The following is a 20,139-nucleotide window of genomic DNA, read 5'->3' as shown; positions in this document are numbered from 1 at the left end:
AGACTCTGTTACTCTGTTATAATAATATATAATATAATAAATAATATGCAATATTTCATATTTACTCCACTAAACAAAAAACAAGATTTTTATTTTTAGTTCTGACAATAGTAAAAAAAGAAAGCAAACATATGCAAACTGCTATATGTTTCCTTTACACATGAAAAGGACCATTAACACTTAACGTTAACCCTGCAACTAAACCTAACAGCCCCCAAATTCCTAATCTAAACCCTTAATTAAAAATAATAATAGTAACAAAAAAATATTAACAGTAATATAATTTTGTCTGTCTGAAGCATGCTGGAAAATGCAGCCCCTCAACTCCCCGAGGACTTCAAGTTGTCTACAAATAGCTCAGCCTTCTGTTCCAATACTTGGCCTTCATCGCATCAGAAGACAACTGTTTAGTAACTCTCTAGCGCTCTTGCCCCTTGTTTTATTTCTCTATGTGGTTGATCTCATGCAACTGCTCATGAAGCTCCTGACATATTTCTCTAATTAGGAACATCTGTACTTCTGTACTGTAAAACTAAAGTACCAGCACAAATGCTCTCTGCAAAATATTAAGTAGATGGCTCGTATCACCAGTGCACCTACTGAACATTTAAATGGGATGTAACTTTCCAGTAGACGATCTTCAGAGCAGCAATAAAAACAACTTGCAAGCCAAAGCTTTAACCCTTTTGCTGCCACTTTGATAAACAATGGCAGTAAAAAGGAGAAGAGAACCTAAAGCTAGCCACAGACATCATGACCTTCATTTTTATATACCAATACAAGGTAGTGGTATGGCAGAAGGGTAATACTAGTAAACAAGAAACTCAGCAAAATAGCTGATCTAAAGCACACACACAGAATAGTTATTTCTCTGCGCTCTCCCCTCTTTAAAACAATGAAAAATTTGTGGAAGTCATGTCATGTCAGTGACTCACCCCGCCATTAACATCTATGGGATTTTTGGAGGGACAGTGCCCATACTCAAGTTTAAAGCTTAAAATTAACTATGACTATTAAATGGGAATCCCATAAACAGTAAGACTGGGCTTAAAAAATTTGAGACACTGTTGTACATGTGTTAATGAGTGCTGCATCAGGGCAGCCTGTTTATTTTGAATGGGCTGCCAACACAGCACAACTGAACTAAATACACACCTACACCTTTCAAAACACCACAATACACAAAATGCAGTGGTGAAAATAAAAATCAATGGCATTGCAACAGTTTACACCTTACTGTGTGTTGAAAAAAATTGTATGTTTTCACTACACAAATATATGAATCTGGCCTATGAAAAGTGTGCTAAAGGGAATCCTGTTGAATCCCTGTATCCCCTGAGATTCCGATTAATTTTCAAGCCTTGATTGCAAATATGAGAAGAGGACACTATTTAGTTACCACTGCACAAAGAAATTTGATCTTCAGCACATTGTTTTCTAAACAATACTTTTCATTGCCAGTTTGTGTTTAGCAGTTTCCTTTTATTTATTTTTTCACATTTAAACATTAACTTCCATATATTTGATACAGCACGAGCTGTGATGTAGCATAATGCAGTGCAAGGGGCAGGCACAGGAACCTAGTATATGAAATGTCAGGTACCAGACTAAATATTACCTGTTCTTTGGTTTCAGGGAAAGGTAGATTATGTTACCAGGGCATGTATTTAGAGATATCCACAGCTATCTATTTAAAATAACACATTGGTTAAAGACTAGACTATATATATCCCCTTTGCCACAGCCTCACCCTATTGAACAAAAGCTTGCAGTTTCCAGTCTTCCTGTACTCCAGATTTCAGGAAACATGAATGTGTTGGACTTGGCCATAGAAAATGAGATTCATTGGGCACAGGAGGACTAGATGTTGCATTAACTAACCACGTCAGGCCATGCAGGTTTTTTTTATCTGCCTGTGTTCTGTAATGTTATTAATACAATTCATCAAAATGGTGGGATTACAAATTTACAAATTACAATTTTAGTTTTATTTAGATCTAAAAAACGAAACCCAAAGGTTACACCATATTACATTGTTATCTTGATCTGTCCATGGTGCTGATTCAGATCCTACGATAAAGAAAATGATTGCTTTAGAGTAGAACTGCAGGCATTGCCATATTTTACTTCTGCACAGCAATTAAATATCATTTCATTTCAAGAAATGTTTAGGTTTCAGTTTGATTGCTACTTTTGTAACTGATTTACTGTCTTCTTTACTGGAAATCATCAATCAATAACAGCAGTCTCATTGCATATTGGTATTACGGGGCTGGGGCATAACTGGAAGAGCTTTTAAGGCATGAACAAGAAGATTGGGAAATGAATGCAAGTACTTGCAGGTGCCTTCCAATAGTGCAATATTTATTTCAACAAGTGAATTGCTAATACTGTCTAGAAATGGCTTCAGCTGTGCTACAGTCATATTCGGCTTACTAACATTCTAATGAGCTAACCTGGAGTCTCGGGAAGCATAATATTGTGTTTTTTAGCATTTCAACTCTTTCAATTTTTTCTTTATGTGAGTGACACTAAGGACTCATTCACACTGTGGCTGTTCTGACTTCCGACAGTCACCCACCAATAGGGCTTAATGTTAGAATTGGGCCAAAGGGCCCATAAAAAAGTCTAAAGGCTTAGTATATGTGACTGGAAGTACAAGGCTTGTATACTTGTGAGGTTTAGCAACTGGTGTTTTGGAGCACAGCAAATTTTAAGTGATTGGGTGGTCTGGTGGATGACAACTGTGTGTATGTGAAAGTCCGGGGCAAACAAGTTATATTCTGTGTGCATTCTTCAATTTGGCAATCCCTAGTGGGTCTGTAAAGCAGGAATACTCCTGTCCTTGCCACCAAAGGATCAATAAATAGAGCATATGCCCTAACTTACATTGAAACCATTGGAGACAGGAATACCAGTAAATGATAAATGTCATGGAGAGGTGCCATTTTGTCTTGGTGATAATGTAGTGAAATGGTGGCATGCTTTGTAGCACAGGAACATCAATATTTTTATAAAATGCCACTTGACATTAGAAACATGTCAAAAAAGGAGCAGGGCTGATGGTAACACAGGTGAATGTCCAGTCTGAATGTTGGCTGAAGCCCTTTGTAGCCCAGTTTTTAAGACTTCATCTTCCCCTGAGTGTTTATTATTAATTGGCTTTTATGCTCACATTCAAATTTTTTGTGTATCTGCATACTAGATGTATTAACACAAAGGGAGTTTCAAGAGTTTTTTTTTTTTACGCATTTTTCACTGTTATCCTGAGGAGTTTATCTATTCCCCTGCCCACAGCAACCAATCAAATTTCATCAAAAGCTGTCAGAAAAATGAAACACGATTGGCTTCCTAGGGCGAGCTGCGCTGTGTACATTGCTTCACTGCCCTCTGCCTCCCTAAATAGCCAAGAATTGTCTTGTACATTATAAACGTGCTGTGAAATAAAACATTTACACCCTGAAGTCATGCATAATTATAAGAACAGGGACTGTATAACATCTTAATAAAGGAGTTAAAACTGCTTTTTGAAGAACAGTTTTCAAAGAATGCCCAGAAAAGAGCAAAACTCAATTTCTAGACCAGCTAGAAAGATTTCCATGCCTTTCCCTGGTTAAATAACAGAGCGCATAAGCGGCTTACGTAACACCAGGAGCTGTAGGAATATTTGGCTGGGAGCTGCCACAAGAGCCCATACATTAAATCCCACAGGCCTCAGACAGCAAGCCCCAAAATAGGAATTGTTAGTCTAAACATTATTAAGAAAGCCATTCCTATGTCTGTGCTGCGGCTGGGCATATGATTTCACACTGGCTTTACCGCCAGAGGTGGAACTGGGAGGTTTAAATTTCATTTCTCAGAATTGTTAGGAATTAACCTTTCACAGGCTGAGCTAAACTCAGCCCCACATTTTCACTAGAAGCTTAGCTGGGCCTTATCTTTTGCCAGTCAAATTGCAGATTGTGTAGAAAAGTGAGACGCCATTTGTAGGCCACATGCTTGTCATCCATTTAAAATAAGACCGCATTATGCATACCTGTACATTGGTTTTTGTTTTGTTTTTTACAATCACATTGTATTTAGCTCACTACATTCAGCTGAGTGATGAATGCAATAGAACATCTTGCACCCATTTTGTTTCAGGCTCCTCTTGGTCTGCATGACTACTGCTTTCCTGGTGGGGTGGGAGAAGGTGTTGATGTGAATGGCCTGAACTTTGCATGAAAAGTTCAGGTCTTAACAGAACAATGGAATTGACTCACTACATTCTTTCAGACCTGGTAGTTGGGGCTGCTCCCCCTTTTTTTTTCCATGTGAACAGCTGCATTTACCACCTGTACTTATATTACATTTCATATATCTGCTGCAACAATGTATACAGTATGTGATTGATATACAGTCAATTAATAAAGATTATTGCACAGGTTTTCACTATATAAAGTATAACTTTCAATATAATTTTCTTTTACAGAGCCACCCCCACATCCAAGTCTTACAATTACCTGACCCTGCTTTGGTAACCAGGGTATGGACAAGCTCCTACACTACCATTGAAACGCCAGAGATTTGCCTGGAATTTGGATGTAATATTGGGGACATCAAGGCTGCTACAAGTCTGCAAATACCTGCAACTGACCGAAGATTCTTTTTTTTTTTTCCTAATGACATTTGCTTTAGGGTTCAATCACACTGATGCACTGTGGCAACTGTGCAAGTGCACTGTGGGACCACAAATTATTTGTACAGTAGCTTCCAATGTACAAAAAGTACAACCCTGCTTGGCTAAAAATGCTGCCCCTACAGTAATGGAGAGCATCACCAAATGGTACATGTCCCGCTACAGTGATAAAGAGTACCACTCATGGTACATGTCTATCCTATAATGATAAAAACTACTGACAGTGGCGCATGTCCCATCTACAGTTACGGTATCACCAGTGGTATCTATATTGATGGAGAGTACCAGCAGTGGCACGTGTCCTACCTATAGGAGAGTATTACCAGCGGTACATGTCCCATCTAGAGGAAAGTACTAACAGTGGTACATGTGCCACCTATAATTAGTAAGAGAACCGCCAGTAGAAAATGTCCCACCTATAGTAATAAAGTGTACCGCTAGTGATTAACCATTTCAATACTGGGCAATTTTACACCTTCCTGCCCAGGCCATTTTTCACGTTTCAGCGCTCTCACACTTTGAATGACAATTGCGCGGTCATACAACATTGTACCCAAACTAAAATTTTATCATTTTCTTCACACAACTAGAACTTTCTTTTGGTGGTATTTAATCACCGCTGGGGTTTTTATTTTTTGCTAAATTAACAAAAAAATACCAAAAATTTTGAAATAAAAACATGCTTTTCTTTGTTTCTGTTATAAAAGTTTACAAATAAATAATTGTTCTTCATAAATTTAGGCCGAGATGTATTCTGCTACATGTCTTTGGTGAAAATAACCCAAATTAGGATGTATTATTTAGTTTGTAGGAATGTTATAGAGTTCACAAACTATGGTATAGATCTGAATATTGATCAATCCTGAAGTACTGACAGCCAATCTAATTTCTTGAGGTCCAAGAATGTCAGAACAGTACAGATATCCCCCAAATGACCCCTTTTTGCAGAGTAGACAGTCCGACGTACTTCATAAGAGGAATGGCGAGTTTTTTGAAGTTGTATTTTTTTTGTCATAATTTTTCGGAAAATGAAAAAATTAAACAAATTATTTTCACTATTTTTTTTTTACATACTGTCACCAGTGCAGTACAGCGTTACCATATAACTGGCATGGCGGTGAACAGGGACACTGACTGGTGACAGTATGAAAAAAAAATATATATATATTTTATTTAATTTTTTTTATTATTTTTAATTTTTTATTACATTTTTTTTAATTTTTTTTAAGATTTTCTTTTCTTATTTTACTATGACCAAAGTAGTACAATGTTACCATAGTAACATTGTACTACTTTGGGGAAGTGATCAGTATTTTTTTTTTTACACAATTTGCTTATAGCAAAGAATTACTTTGCTATAAGCAAGCATTTACCTGAATGAAATTGATTCAGTTTTTTGTTTTTTTTTTCTTTTTGTGCTTAGCTGTGATTTGGTCACAGCTAATCACATGACATGTGCATGTGATTAGCTGTGACCATTCACAGCTAGGCACTAGTATACAATGGATGAATGAAGCCATCCATTGTATACAACTGTCATGTGACCTGCTGTGATTGATCACAGCAGGTCACATGGTACCAGGAACGGGGGCCAGTACTTAGAACTGTCATCGGCCGTGTCCAAGGTACACGGCCGGTGACAGATCGCGGCGCTGCGCGGCTCTGCAAGCGCGAAAACTGCTCATGTGCGGGAGCACGCCAAATGGCGTGCACCCGGAAAGCTACAGCGCTTTTGCGGCCGCCAAATGGCCATTGGCCGGGCGGCTAATGGTTAAAGTCCCACCTATAGTGATGGAGAGTACCTCAAGTGGTATATGTCTCATCTATAGTGATGGAGAGTGCCGCCAGTTGTACATGTCCCACCTATAACAGTGGTACATATGCTACCTACAGTTATAAAGAGCACCACTGAAGGTGCATGTCCCATCTATAGTAATAAAGAGCCCCACCAGTGGTATATATCCGACCTATAGTGGTTGGGAACACTATCAGTGGTGCACATAAATTACCTTAGGTAACACTAGCTTAGCTAGCGAAGAACTGAGAATATACTGGAATTTCTACAGACCTGGAATCCCTCACTTTAATCTATTGGTGAGGTGGACATATTTCACATTATCTTTACAATACTGAGCTTGCAACGATGGATTATTTTTCACAGGAGTAGCCCAAAAAGTGGTAAAAAATGGGGCAGGATGGCGTATTTTATATACATTTTTAATGTAAGCTTTTTGTTTTTTTACCATCACTGTTGGCTTCAAACACTCTCCTTACTGTAATGAACATATATGGAGCCCTTATGGGGACGCTAAGTTTCCTAGAATTAGTTCTCATTTAAAAGCAGTAATAGACTTGGGTGTAGTATAGGATATTGTAATTGTGTAGGATCATGTGACGTTTCTCCATTGGTTAGCTTGCAAAGTTAAGTGAAAATCAGAGAAGAAAAACTCTTATCAGCTTTTATTGTGTGTCCAGCAACCAATTTTCACTTACTGTTCACTTCAACTGTTAAATGCCGCTACCAAAACACTAATAAAATCCAGTAACATAAAATTTGAAGAATATGTGATTTTCTATTTTGTGAATGACTGTGATTGCTCACATGAACGTACTGTTCGGGTTACTATGGTGTTCCAGATGTCATTAATGCTATATTTAAAGGGGTCACAAGTAATCCTATAATAGCAAATTAAATATTGTGGTTACCATGGCAATGTGGCAAAAGTTCTAAGAAAATAATTGCTGGTTTGCAGGTAATAACGGTGTTTAAATCATGTTTTTTTTTAACAATGCTTGGATAGGGACAACTGGTAATTACAGTATTATAATTTGCATTTTTATGGTCCTGTTGATTGAAGTCGAGTTTTATATCATTTTAGGATTATATTTCAACATGTCCACAATCCAGACAATGTTCAAGTGGAAAAGTAGGAAGCTGTATTTTCCATTATAGACATTACAAAAACTCTGCTTGTGTATCAGCACAGATGTTTATTTTAAGGGTGTGCTTCCACTTTTAAATTGTGTAATGGATGCTGCAAACTATAGCGTTTGATAAAATATGAAAATGACCAAGCCCCATAGCGCGTTTTGTGTGTAAAGAAACAAACAGAGGGCGCACAGGCCTAGTGCAATACTTTTGAAAAATGAGATTTGTTAAATAAAAAGTAGTATACTCACAAAGGAATAAAATCAAAGGCACATCACAAGAATGACAGCATGGTCCAATCTCCCTAGATGGTAGCTAGTAGGGGACTGTAGACCTCCAAATCTGACACGTTTCGAGGCAAAAACCTCTTCCTCAGAGTGCGTTTTGCCTGACCCCCCAGAGCTTAATCGTGACCTCTAAGATTAAGTCTCAGGTGCAGGGCAAAATGTGTCAGCGGGAGAGGCCTAGGAGGGGGCAAGGCTGAGGCCATTTTCACATTTTATTACAGGCTAAGCTGGTAGTGAGAGGCATCCATTACACAATATTAATAAATTCCAGCTTGATGAGCTTTCCCGATGCCTGCACCTTCTTTTAGTTGTGGATCACCGGAGTGACAGCATTAGAGCAGCACTGCAAGTTCCCTAGGATTGCTGTGAGTGTGCTTCCACTTCTGCAAATTGCGATAATACCTACTTTATTTTTGCTACCTATTACCAGTTACATAGCATAACAGCATTTTTTACAAAAAAAGCTGCTTACCTTTTTCTTGCCCTTTTCTAAAAAAATCCAAAACTGAAGTTTTCCTCTCCTCTGCAGAGGGTGCTGTGGGGTTGATGTTTTCTATAATTAACTTGTCTGTAATGTACTTGCAGACCTCATTATCAGTTGTAAACTAGATCTGAATGCTGTCTGTCCTAACAAAGGGTTAAAGATGTAGAAGCTTGCCTTCTACATTGTATGTTAATGAGGAGAAACCTAATGTGTCCCACTTTGTCAGTGGGGACAGACTGTTTCCTGTTATTTCAAATTGTTTAGAGTAGCTTGCAGTCTGCCTGAGGCCTGCTCCAAACACCTAGAAAGGCAAGAAATATTTTTAAAACTATTTTTAGGTAAACTGTGTGAGTGGGAAAACATGACAAACATATGGTGGAATTTTCTCAAATTTGACTGCATAAGTGGAAATAACAATGGACCTAGTTATCAATGCGTCCAAGAAAAGAATTCAATTAGAATCTTCTTTTTCAGTAATCGCATTCTATGATGGTAAAATATTAATATAACTAAGAAAAATTATTTTAAAAGCAGTTTATAAACTTGTAAGTTAAAAAAATAAAATTGACCTAGAACCATAATAATTTTCATTTAAAGCTAAACTTGGGGCTCTCCCTACCCCTAAGCCTCCTCTAACTAATCGCTTGAACAGAAAAAAATCTCTGTCACTGACTGTGGCTGTCCAGAAGTGCAATTTTCTCAGGATCCAGAAGAGTGGTCACTGTGACGACATTAGCAAAGGGGACTGTTGGGGACTCATATTTTACAGAGGTTTTCAGAGGGAAAGGTGTTCAAATCGGTGAGTGGGCAGCCTAGCCTATGCTCCTCCTTAATTAAGGCTTAGTAAGTTTTGTTGCCCTAGGGTCACTGGCAAATCACCAAATTAAAATAAAGAAAAGGTGCCTAAAAAAAGGGAAAAACTAATTCATCCACCAAATCTAATGACTGGTAAGCTGCAACATAATATGATCTGTATATCGTGTGTACTCTCCAGCACTTCAGGAAATTAATAGCCAATGGGAAGCCAAGGGGACCAGGACAGAGGTGACCAAAAGATGCTTCAGGGGGGAAGCCCTCCACAGATGGGGAGATCAACCACTAGAAAAAGGGTAAACAGGTGGCGCACACACCTAGTGCATTATCCAAGGTTTATTCAAGGGTATAAAAGACAAAAACATACTCACAGAGGAAGTATGTATAAAAAGTTTTTGCATAATGAAGATGGCCACAACGGCGGGCAAGGTGCCCCAACTGTCAGTGCGGTCAAGAGGCTGACACGTTTCGGGGACGAGTCCCTTTCCTCAGAGCTGCTGACCAGCCTCTCAGACTGGTTCAGATTTGATGTGAGTGAGGTAGACCTTCTTAGAAGCACCACTGTTTTGTTTCTACCATCGGTCTACCTCACTCATATCACATCTGAACCAGTCCGAGAGGCTGGTCAGCAGCTCTGAGGAAAGGGACTCGTCAGTGAAACGCGTCAGCCTCTTCACCGCACTGACAGTTGGAACACCTTGCCCGCCGTTGTGGCCATCTTGATTATGCAAAAACTTTTTATACATGCTTCGTCTGTGAATATGTTTTTGTCTTTTATACCTTTGAATAAACCTTGGATAATGCACTAGGTGTGTGCGCCTCCTGTTTACTCTTTTTAACATACGTTCTGTGTTATGGGGTTTAGATACACTTTAGGGACCTCAGTGCGTCTTCTGTGATCTTCAAAGATAAACTTCCCCACAGTGCCTGCAGCTACAGAAGTTAGTGTGGGCTACTCAAGGGTATGCATTGCAGAGTACAGGTCCTATATTTGTGTGATGAGGTGCCATTCTAAAATAATGGAGCTGCAAAGTCCAGCAACTTACCTGCTGTTGCAGAAAAACAAGCATTGTAATGAAATTATCAAATCACATAAGCATATAGGAGGTGTAAATGTATTACTTACATTGTATAAATACTGAAATATGAATAAACATGGAGGAAAGAAGGCCAGGTAGACCTACATCCAAATAATGACTATGGGTATTCTGCTAATACACCACCTTTCAAATGTGAATATCAGCAGATGGTGTTCAGACTGTGCTACATAACTATCAGTATCTTAAAAAATGTTGCCCTAGCTTCAAACTATTTCAATGCAAATAACCTGACTGGTAGTAGTAAAAGGGCTGTGGTAAAGGGAAGGGTAACACCTGTAATAAGTGTCTAGCTGGTTCTGCAGGAAGATGTGTTTACTCCGGACACAAAGACAAATGTCTGAGAATACACAATTTACGATGTTTTTTACCGGGGGCTCATGAGTTACAGGCAAAGGAGCAGAGCAGCAATTTTTATGACACTACAATAAAGCTGGAGTTATAGAACCTCTTGCAAAAAATATGGGAAATATATATTACAATGAAAGAAAGTTTAGAAGGTTGGATGAAACTACAAGTAGTTTGATTTTTTTTTTCCATCCAGTTTCTTGAGATGAAATACAAGAAGAAAATATGCTTTTGAATGACCGGTCCTGCTGCTCGGGTCAGTGTAAGTGGTAATGAGCAAACTGAGAACTGACCGTTTCGGCACAATGTACAGAGTAGAACCTGTCAGACTGAGACTGTCATTTCATTTATCTGCACAGTGCACTTGAACTTTCATACTCATAACTGCCCAAATTAGAATTCCCATGATCCTCTGTTTTGCTGCTGGGCTTGTCATGATCGAACTTTTATGTGTAGGTAAACCACACAGCTAGCTACAATAACCATAAACAACACTGAAAGACATTTAGTTAGTTAAAGTACGGTGTCATAAACAACTGCTGTGTTTTTTCCCCATAAACTACTGTTTTCACCTTTTTTTATTATTTGTTTCATCTCCATGTTGCTGACCTCCTACAGCCTCTTTCAGCCACTGGGGTTGATTTACTAAAACTGGAAAGTGCAAAATCTGGTACAGCTGTGCATGATAGCCAATCAGCTTCTAACTTCAGCTTGTTCAATTAGGCTTTGACCAAAAACTTGGAAGCTAATTGGTTTCTATTAGTTGCACCAGATTTTGCACTCTCTAGTTTTAGTAACTCAACCCCACTGTCTCCGTGTAGTCACTCCAGGGTTTGCTGCACATTATTGCTCTAAATTGGTTTCTTGACAATGGTGGGCCATGTCTGTGCCACTTTACGTAGAGCCCAACTGCATGCCAAACGTATCTGTCAGCATGGTCCCTTGTAGTCTCAATCAGGGGGGCAGGTGACTATGTGACAACATAGCAGCACAACTGGGTGACAATTGTCACCACATAACAGCAAGTACTTGAACAAAGAGTTTCTCCATATATAATTGTATTGAAAGCTGCAGATATAAAGACAGAAAACAACTTTTGTAACCAGGACCAAATATCGGTCAACTTATCTAAAGGTTCTTCCAGTATGACCTCTCTGGAAATGGCTTCTGAGGCTTTTTCTCACTGGCATTTGGTCCCATCTAGAATGGCCCAAATATGTTCTTCAGCATTTAACAAAAATTACAATACATGTAGGGGCCTGGATTCTTTCTTAGACACACAGAATATAATTGCATACTAACAATTATAGGTAAAGTTGATCCAGGGAATATCTGATTGTCTCTCGGGGGATCAGAAAGGAATTTTTTCCCCTGCAGGAGCAAATTGGATCATGCTTTGCTGTTTTTTGTTTTTTTTTGCATTCCTCTGGATCAACTGTGGGTATAGGATTATAACTTTTTTTTTTTTAAATGGTTTAACTGGATGGACTTTTGTCTTTTTTCAGCCAGACTAACTATGTAACTTTATGTAACTATGTGTGTAAATTAATTGGTTTACATGAAAGTTATGGCATCTACAAATGGCGGTATATATACTGGAATTTTTTTTTCTATATACTATTAATGGCGGGACTTATAACGGGACTGCGGCGGGCATTCTGACACTGGGTGGAAACTGACTAACTGCCACTGACATCCCCAGTGACACTAATACAGTGATCAGTGCTAATAAAAAGCACTGACACTGTACTAATGACACTGGGCAGGGGTTAACATCTGGGGCGATAGAAGGGTTAACTGTGTGCGTTTTACAGTGTAAGCATTTTGCTATGCATAGCAATACAAAGCAGTATGCTGGAGCTGACGGGAGAGATCTTTATTGTTTACACACATGTCTCTCCCCTGTCAGCGATTAACGGTGATCACCGATTATCCCGGCGGGGAATTACCAGCTGGCACCCGGTGATCGATAGCTGAAGACGCCAATGGCGATGCAGGTAGGGCACGCGTGCGCCCCCTACCCAGAAATGCATAATCATATATATACGTGATTTTGCGCAGCACTGTAGCAGTACTTCTGCTATAAGGCAGCGGGAAAGTGGTTAAAGGGCTTTATTTATTAATGTTTTCACAACTTTCTCCAATTCCAATTGAACTCAAATAGAAAAATAGGAGAAGGCTGTGAGAATCTTGAGTGACCCCCTTCATGAATACAATTTGTTGCTTAACTGCAGCAGAGAAAAATCAGGTCTTCGTCTCTGTCTGACAGGGCTGTGTAAGTCTCCGGACTGGAAGGACAAAAATACATATCCTTTGGTAGGTAAAACAAGACCCATATTTGTATTTCATATGTATATTTAGTAATTTTCTGGAGTTTAACCTAAAATGTATTGTTTAACTTACAGGAGCTTAGTGGAGTTGACAAAATAGAAGGAGTATTCCCAACAAGCATCTCTTCCTTCTTCCCTTGCCCTTAGCACCCTTCATCCTTTGGATGTTTTGGACTGTGGGCTTGCAGTTCTCATTTACTTTTTTACCCACCTGCGGTACTGATAAGCTCTCATTTTATTACATACTTTGACAACCCTTGCACTAATTATTAAAGCTGGCCATACACTAGTAGAGTTTAATTCAAAATGTTTCATTTTAGCAACATTTGTTTGATTTTCTATTCCTTAGTGGAGTCAAATCGTCATTTCTTTTCGATCACAGTGATGAGAAAATTCGTAGAAGCAGGATGGAAATATTTTCTCAAATTAGCAAATTTCTAACCATTTTTGTACTTTTTATTCAGGAAATTTACATTCATTACACAATCAAATGTTAAAGCAAAGGACATTTTGAAGTACTTTTGAATGGAATGAACGTTTGTTCAAAAATGTACTAGAATATCGCTAAATTTATTTGTAATGCTTTCCATCTGTGGATCTCTTGATATGCGTTTTCTATATTTGTTTTTGCAAATGCAAATCTAACAAGAAAAATGTTGAATAAAAATTAATGAACTAAATTAAAAATTTTAAATAAATATTTTAATAAAATAAAACAGATTTTTTTTCATGTTGTAATGACACTAATATTAATTTTACAGTGTTCAGCCTGGAGTGTATCTTAGAGCATACCTGGAATTCCAGTTTAAGTCTGCGTAGAAGTAATTTTGAAGCATTACCAAAAAACATTTTTTTATTTTTCTGTGTGTCGTTGTATTTGACAAAGTGGAAAGAGCTTACAAAAAGTAGTTTATCTCTCCTACCTGTGCTCTGTTTTTCGGATCTTTCTTTATCCATTTTATCACTGTCTCGTATACCAGCTCCTCAGCTTTGGTGTTCAGGCTGTCATTAGAAATGTATGATACAAAATCTTCATTTGAGATATTCAGGATCTCATCCTGGTTTGCTACCTCGGGGAAGTTTTGCAAGGCGTAAGCTTTGGCCATGTTGTACAACTCCACACATTGCATGGCCTCTGCCATGGCCAGGATGCCCAGGCAGTTGTTGGCAGTCAGCTGTTTCTCTGCAGAAATAAAAACACAGCATATCATTTTACCATTGTCCACCAATCCAAATAAGCTACCTGACTTAAAGGGAAACCATAATGGTTCTGGGCCTGATTTTTTTAAGCTTATTCTTTTTTAAGTGAAGTGCTATATCTGTATTTTTCCAAATGTACACAATTGTATTTTGAACAAATAAACATATAGTATAGTTGTCAGCACAAGACAAAGTATTCCCAAAGCACTACAAGTTGTTTTTAGGATAGGGTACTACAGGGTTTGTCTCCTTTCAGATTCAGTAGGGTTAATTTACTATTATTATTATATTATACAGTATTTATATAGCGCCAAAGGGTATGCTCAGCACTGTACAGTAGCAAGGGGGACAGCAATAAGGTCTGCTTACCTAGCAAAGGTCAAATTAATTTTGCAAAAGTGTTTGTTCACGTTACAAAATTAATATTAGCAAATTGTGTTAAACTGTGTTCACTTTTAATACCCAATTATGTGTGAGGCAGTTAATAAGAAACATATATCTTGGTAAATAATAAATAAAAATGTACTTTGTCCTAAAAGAGAAGTATAGGAAATATTTTTAAAAAAATCATACTTATCTAGGTGGATGTGGCATCGGTCCGCTGCTGCATGTGTCCCTCACCGACTCTAAGTGTGAGAACTCACATAACTGCTGATCACTGAGTTCTCACCACTACTGTGAGCCGAGGGCAGTGACTGTCAGTCCTCGCTGTCTGCTCTGTCCCCCGTACTCACTGGTGTGCTGGGCTGTGGAGGGGAAGGGAGTGACTGGCTCAGGCTCTCAGCAGCTCGCTGAGAGGCTGAGCCAGGTGACGCTCCAGACTCTCGGGGGGATCCTGACCATATGGTTGTGATCCTTCCCCAGCCTGGACTGGCTCTGTGATGTCAGCCAACAGCAAGCAACAAACTACACTACTGTGATCCATAGCAGTACAGCCAAAAGAGCTTTAGCTGTACTTCTTCTTTAAGTGAATAGTCTCTATTTAATATAGATAGCCCCTCTGTTTCTGAGTGAAACCTTGTTTTAGGACATATACGGAAGGGGAAGACTGGAGAAGAATTCACTGCTCTGACTCATTAGTTTGTATATTTACATTTTTAGCTTGAGCTACTGAGCCAAGTAAACAACATTTTTTTTAACTACAGGAGTTAAGGAGCGCCTAAAAATTATGTGAAAAAAATAAAACACAAAATATGTATATGCAGTAAATATTATTTACTAGACTATAGAAAATATTTTTCCCTGCTTTATTTTTTTCATTCCTGATCATCAAAAAAAACCCCAAATATTTATGTATATATATATATATATATATATATATATAAAGTTTACATTCCATTTTGAGATATATACTATATCTATCTATCTCTATCTATCTATCTATCTATCTATCTATCTATCTTTCATTTTACATTATATGGTCAAAACATTGTGGACACCTGACCATCACACCTATATAGGCCTGTTGAACACTTCATTCCAAAATCTTTGACATTAATAGCCACTGCTCTTCTGGGAATGCTTCCCAGAACATTTTTGAGCTTGCTTTGGGATTTTGTGCCCATTCAGCCAAAAGAGCATTTGCGTGATCAGGTACTAATGTTGGGTGAGAAGACCTGGCACACACTCAGTGTCCCAATTAATCCCAAAGGTGTTCAGTAAAGTTGAGGTCAAGTCTCTGTGTAGGCCACTCAAGTTCTTCCACACCAAACATATCAAATAATGTCTTTGGAGTTGTGCGCAGAGACACAGTCATGATAGAAAAATGCTAGAAAAGGGTCTTCTCCAAACTGCTGCCAAAAGGTTGGAAGCACACATAAAATGTCTTTGTATGCCGTAACAATAACAGTGCCCCATGTAAACTGAATAATTTGGAAAGGTTTCCACACACTTTTGGTCATACAGTGCACCCATGGTGTGGCATATTAGCCATTAGTGTCTAGGACAATTATGAGTGCACTTTGGTCATTTTGTATTTAAACCTAATGTTACAATACAGGAATATGACCTAGACCTGTCCCTGCTTAGGTACATGCCCAGTTCCTTGATAATGTGTATTTTCAAAAAGTGCCTCCTACCTAAGAAGGATACGCAGACTTTACAGAAGGTGTGGAACTGAAACTTGCTGGCTGCCTCCAGGAGGATTTTGGCATTGGCTGAATCTATGATCAAGGAACCTGTATAGACAAATTCCAGCAACAGTTCCAAGACTTCAGCATTGATATTGGACATAGTCAGCTCCAGTTTCTCTCCATTCTTAACCTGCTCCAGCGATGACCTGGCAAATACAACAACATTCTTAGAATGGACACGGGTCATTAAGTAAACCAAAACCCAACAATATTTTTCATTAGCTTTCATCGTTTCTAGGCATAAAGCATTTTGTCTGTCATATTAAAACAACTCATCTTTTCCTGGATCTGGAAGAGAATGGTCTTTAAATTCATACAATGGAATAGAAAATAAATAAATAAAACCCAAACAAACAAAAGGTTTTATTGCTGTGATTATTTGCATTCTCATGCATAAAAGGTTGCAAACGCAAGGAAGATGAGGCAACGTTAATGAAAATGGATACAATGTTAGTTTTCAAAGGGAAACAATACATTTTAATGAGATCATTAATTACTGAGTGTAAGAAAGGCTTTAAAATTGCTCAGCTGAAGCAGATTGTTGATGTATCTGAATATGCATTTGTAATGAGAAGTTAACCGACACTTAAATAACTTTTCTGTTTAAGTTATTGGTTTAGGGTTTTTTTTTCCTTTGTATTCTCTTTAGTTTCATTGCATAAAAATAAGCTACCTTTCTTGAAAAAGGTGCAAGTTGTCCCTTGACAACTGCTTCCATGATATAATTGTAGAATTTCTCTACCACCTTACCAGATTGTCAATCTGTCAAGAATTAACTGTCAACTACCTCAAATATCTACCTAACCAATCAAAAAAACTGCAAGGAGTTCAGGAGCATTATGGAAAAAGTTGCCTTGTATCTGTTTTTCAAGAAACTCTGGCTGGAAAAGAAAAGTAATTAATCACAGCTCCTTTAAATCTTGCAGCTACAAAGATCTTGGATAGGTTTTTACATTTTTATTAATTGAAAATTTTTAATTGCACAATTTTTTATTAATGTGTGGCTCAATGTGAACAGATTTGTTAAATTTTTTTAAATATTTATTGCCATAACATTTTGCTGGAAGCCTGTTTACATTTTGACCATCTTTTCTAGCTTCTTAATCATCCTCTTTCCATGAAAATGCATAACAATTACTATGATATTAACACAGAGTAATTGAGCATGCACATGTAGATATGTTGCTCTGTAAAATGGAAATTATGCCCCACATACAGTATCTTCAAGCGGGTGTATACAACTATTTACATCACTGCATTTTGTTTGTGGAGAAAAAAAATGAAAGAAATGGGCCTAGTACATCTAAAAGCCAATTAACTTCCTTGCTGCATTTTTTCCAAACATTTGGTGAAATTGTACTTGCTGTTGTGAGAATAAAAAAATCTTTACTGTATGGTAATAAAATAAGGAACATATAAGACAGCCACAAAAAAAAGAGTTGGAAGTAATAGTATACATTCTCTGTAGTTCTGTAGTATACATTTATAGCGGGGTACTATGATATAACTATAGGGGGGAATTGCTAAAGCTGGAGAGTGCAAAATCTGATGCAGCTCCGCATAGAAACCCATCAGTTTCCAGGTTTTATAGTCAAAGCATAAATGGACAAAATGTAATTAGAAGTGGTTTGGTTACTAGGCACAGCTGCACCGGATTCTGAGTACTCGAGGTTTAGTAAATCTCCCCCACAGTGTCTGGCCCAATAACAACAGCTGATATCCAGTTGGCTAACAGAGGTCCCTTCACTGCTCTTGGAATTATTAACAATATCTAAATGTTTAGGTTTTTTGCCTCAGAAATAATTAACCATTTAAAGACTTTGGGTGTACAGTGCACACCCTAGAAGCATCAACAAAGTGATTTAGGCACACACTATATGCCGTGTTCTCTCTACGTCACTGCCTCTCTGACAACTTGTTGACAACAGATCTGTATCACAGTAGTGATTGCAACTGCTACTGTGTATATTAAAACTTCTGAACAGTATTCCGAAGAATTTTCAAAAGTTTATTGGAAAATACAATGTAACAACATTGTTATATAGAGGGAATTTATTAAAAATGGAGCGTGCAAAATCTGGTGCAGCTTTTCATAGGAACCAATCATCTTTCAGGTTGTATTGTCAAAGCTAAATTGAACAAGATCAAGTTAGAAGCTGATTGACAACAATACACAGCTGCACCAGATATTCAGTACTTCAATCTTAGTAAATCCCCCCCCCCAGTGCTTTTTCTATTTGATACATAGGCAGGTCAGAGGGAGGACTTTAGGTCTGCATATAATGTTAGTTAAAGCAACTTTAAATAAAAAATTTTTTTTTTGTTTGTTTAAAAAGGAAACAAAAGTTCCTACTGAACCTTGTATTAACTGTTAGTTACCCAATAAGCCTCTCCTTATGGTATTATTTTTCTGGTTTGTTTCTTAAAATGTATTTTTATGTTTTTAACAATTAACAGTTAAGATCTTTTATATTTATGAGTTATTACTATTTTTTCATTAAAAAATATTTTCAAAACAAATCCATCCTTTGTTTCATTTGTAAATAACTGCGCAATACTTTGCACCAGAATTGTAATTTTAGTATCATTATAAACTAGAATTATAGAATAAAATGTATACTTTTTTTTATATAAAATAACTATTTGTTTTAAAACTAACACATGTATGAAAAAATACCTTTTATTAGTAGTGTTAACACATTTTGTCTATACTATGCATAGAGAATAAAATATTATTTTGCAAGACTATATCACCAAAAGAAAGCCTTGTTTGTCCTGAAAAAGAAAAAATAAAACTAGGTGAGTATTACTTTGTTATCCTAAGTAATGGCAAAGTTATTGCTGACTGAATTAGCTCAGAAAAAAAGTAAAAATTGCTCTGGTCCATCAGGGATATACACATATTAATAATCATAATTAACTTTTGAGAGATGTTAAGAAAAGCCAAGGATAAATTAAAACACAGAGGGCCTTTCATTGAAAAGTTAACTTAAAATCTAATAAAACCTTTTTTATGTAGGACATAGTAAAGGATGGTTAATGCCCTGTACACATGATAAGAAAATCGTACAAAAAATTTTGCGGAACCGCTGATCGAACGATTTTCTCTTCGTTGATAAGCAGGATGTTTTAATCGATAACGATATTGTGAACGAAAAAATCCGGTTGAACAACAGTGAAAAATGTTGTCGTTTCGCGTAAGAACGACCGATTTTCTATGCGGAGGTATGACGGTTGTATGAAAAAAATCTATCAAGCGCTATCACGCATGAGTGGAAACAGAAGATGACCCGGATGTTTATGTCCAAGGAAAAATCCAAATGTTAAAGTAGATTGGCCTAATGAGATAATGAGACCAGAATTGTGCAGATTATATTTTATGTATCACTATTTCTATATATAGGTAATGTAATAAACTATATTATAGTCATTACTGGTAATTGTGTATATCGCTTGTTCTGGCTGGAAGGGCGTGGCTACAAGGTCACACGCACACTGCATCACTTCCACTTGTATGGAAGATGTCAACACTACGTATTGCTCGACAAACGATTTTTTTTAGATTGGTTAATGTGGGCCACGATTTCAACCAACGAATGAACGCCTCTCAGTCGTCGGATGACCGATCGGTCGATTTTCTAATCATGTATCCCACCTTAAGGCCCTTGACACCTTAAGGCCCTTTTTTCTATTTGCCATCTGAGTCCAGAACACTCCCAGGCATCCCCAGCCGTTGTTGAATGCTCTCTCCTCTCCCCTGCAGCTGCCGTTGGCTAACACAGGGGATCACTTGACCATGACAGGAGAGGGCTGAAAATAGGTAAGTATATACATCTTTCTT

The 20,139-nt window shown here is 37.6% G+C and overlaps 1 protein-coding gene across 3 annotated transcripts in view; it reads right to left on the bottom strand.

The window, feature by feature from the left end:
- KLHL29 (kelch like family member 29) overlaps window positions 1-20,139 on the bottom strand; it is a 1,282,993-nt gene that overhangs the window by 261,390 nt on the left and 1,001,464 nt on the right. For all 3 annotated transcript variants that reach the window (XM_089656087.1, XM_089656089.1, XM_089656088.1), the window contains 2 exons: window positions 16,245-16,444; window positions 13,890-14,149 (listed from right to left, as the gene is read on the bottom strand). In XM_089656087.1, the coding sequence (XP_089512213.1) occupies window positions 13,890-14,149; window positions 16,245-16,444 (460 nt within the window). The remainder of the gene's footprint in view (window positions 1-13,889; window positions 14,150-16,244; window positions 16,445-20,139) is intronic.

Source organism: Staurois parvus, unplaced genomic scaffold (genome assembly GCF_062004578.1).
Source record: "Staurois parvus isolate SC_StPar_1 unplaced genomic scaffold, SC_StPar_1.0 ptg000886l, whole genome shotgun sequence".
Taxonomy (NCBI): Eukaryota; Metazoa; Chordata; class Amphibia; order Anura; family Ranidae; genus Staurois; species Staurois parvus.
This window is presented reverse-complemented; position numbering and strand designations above follow the sequence as displayed.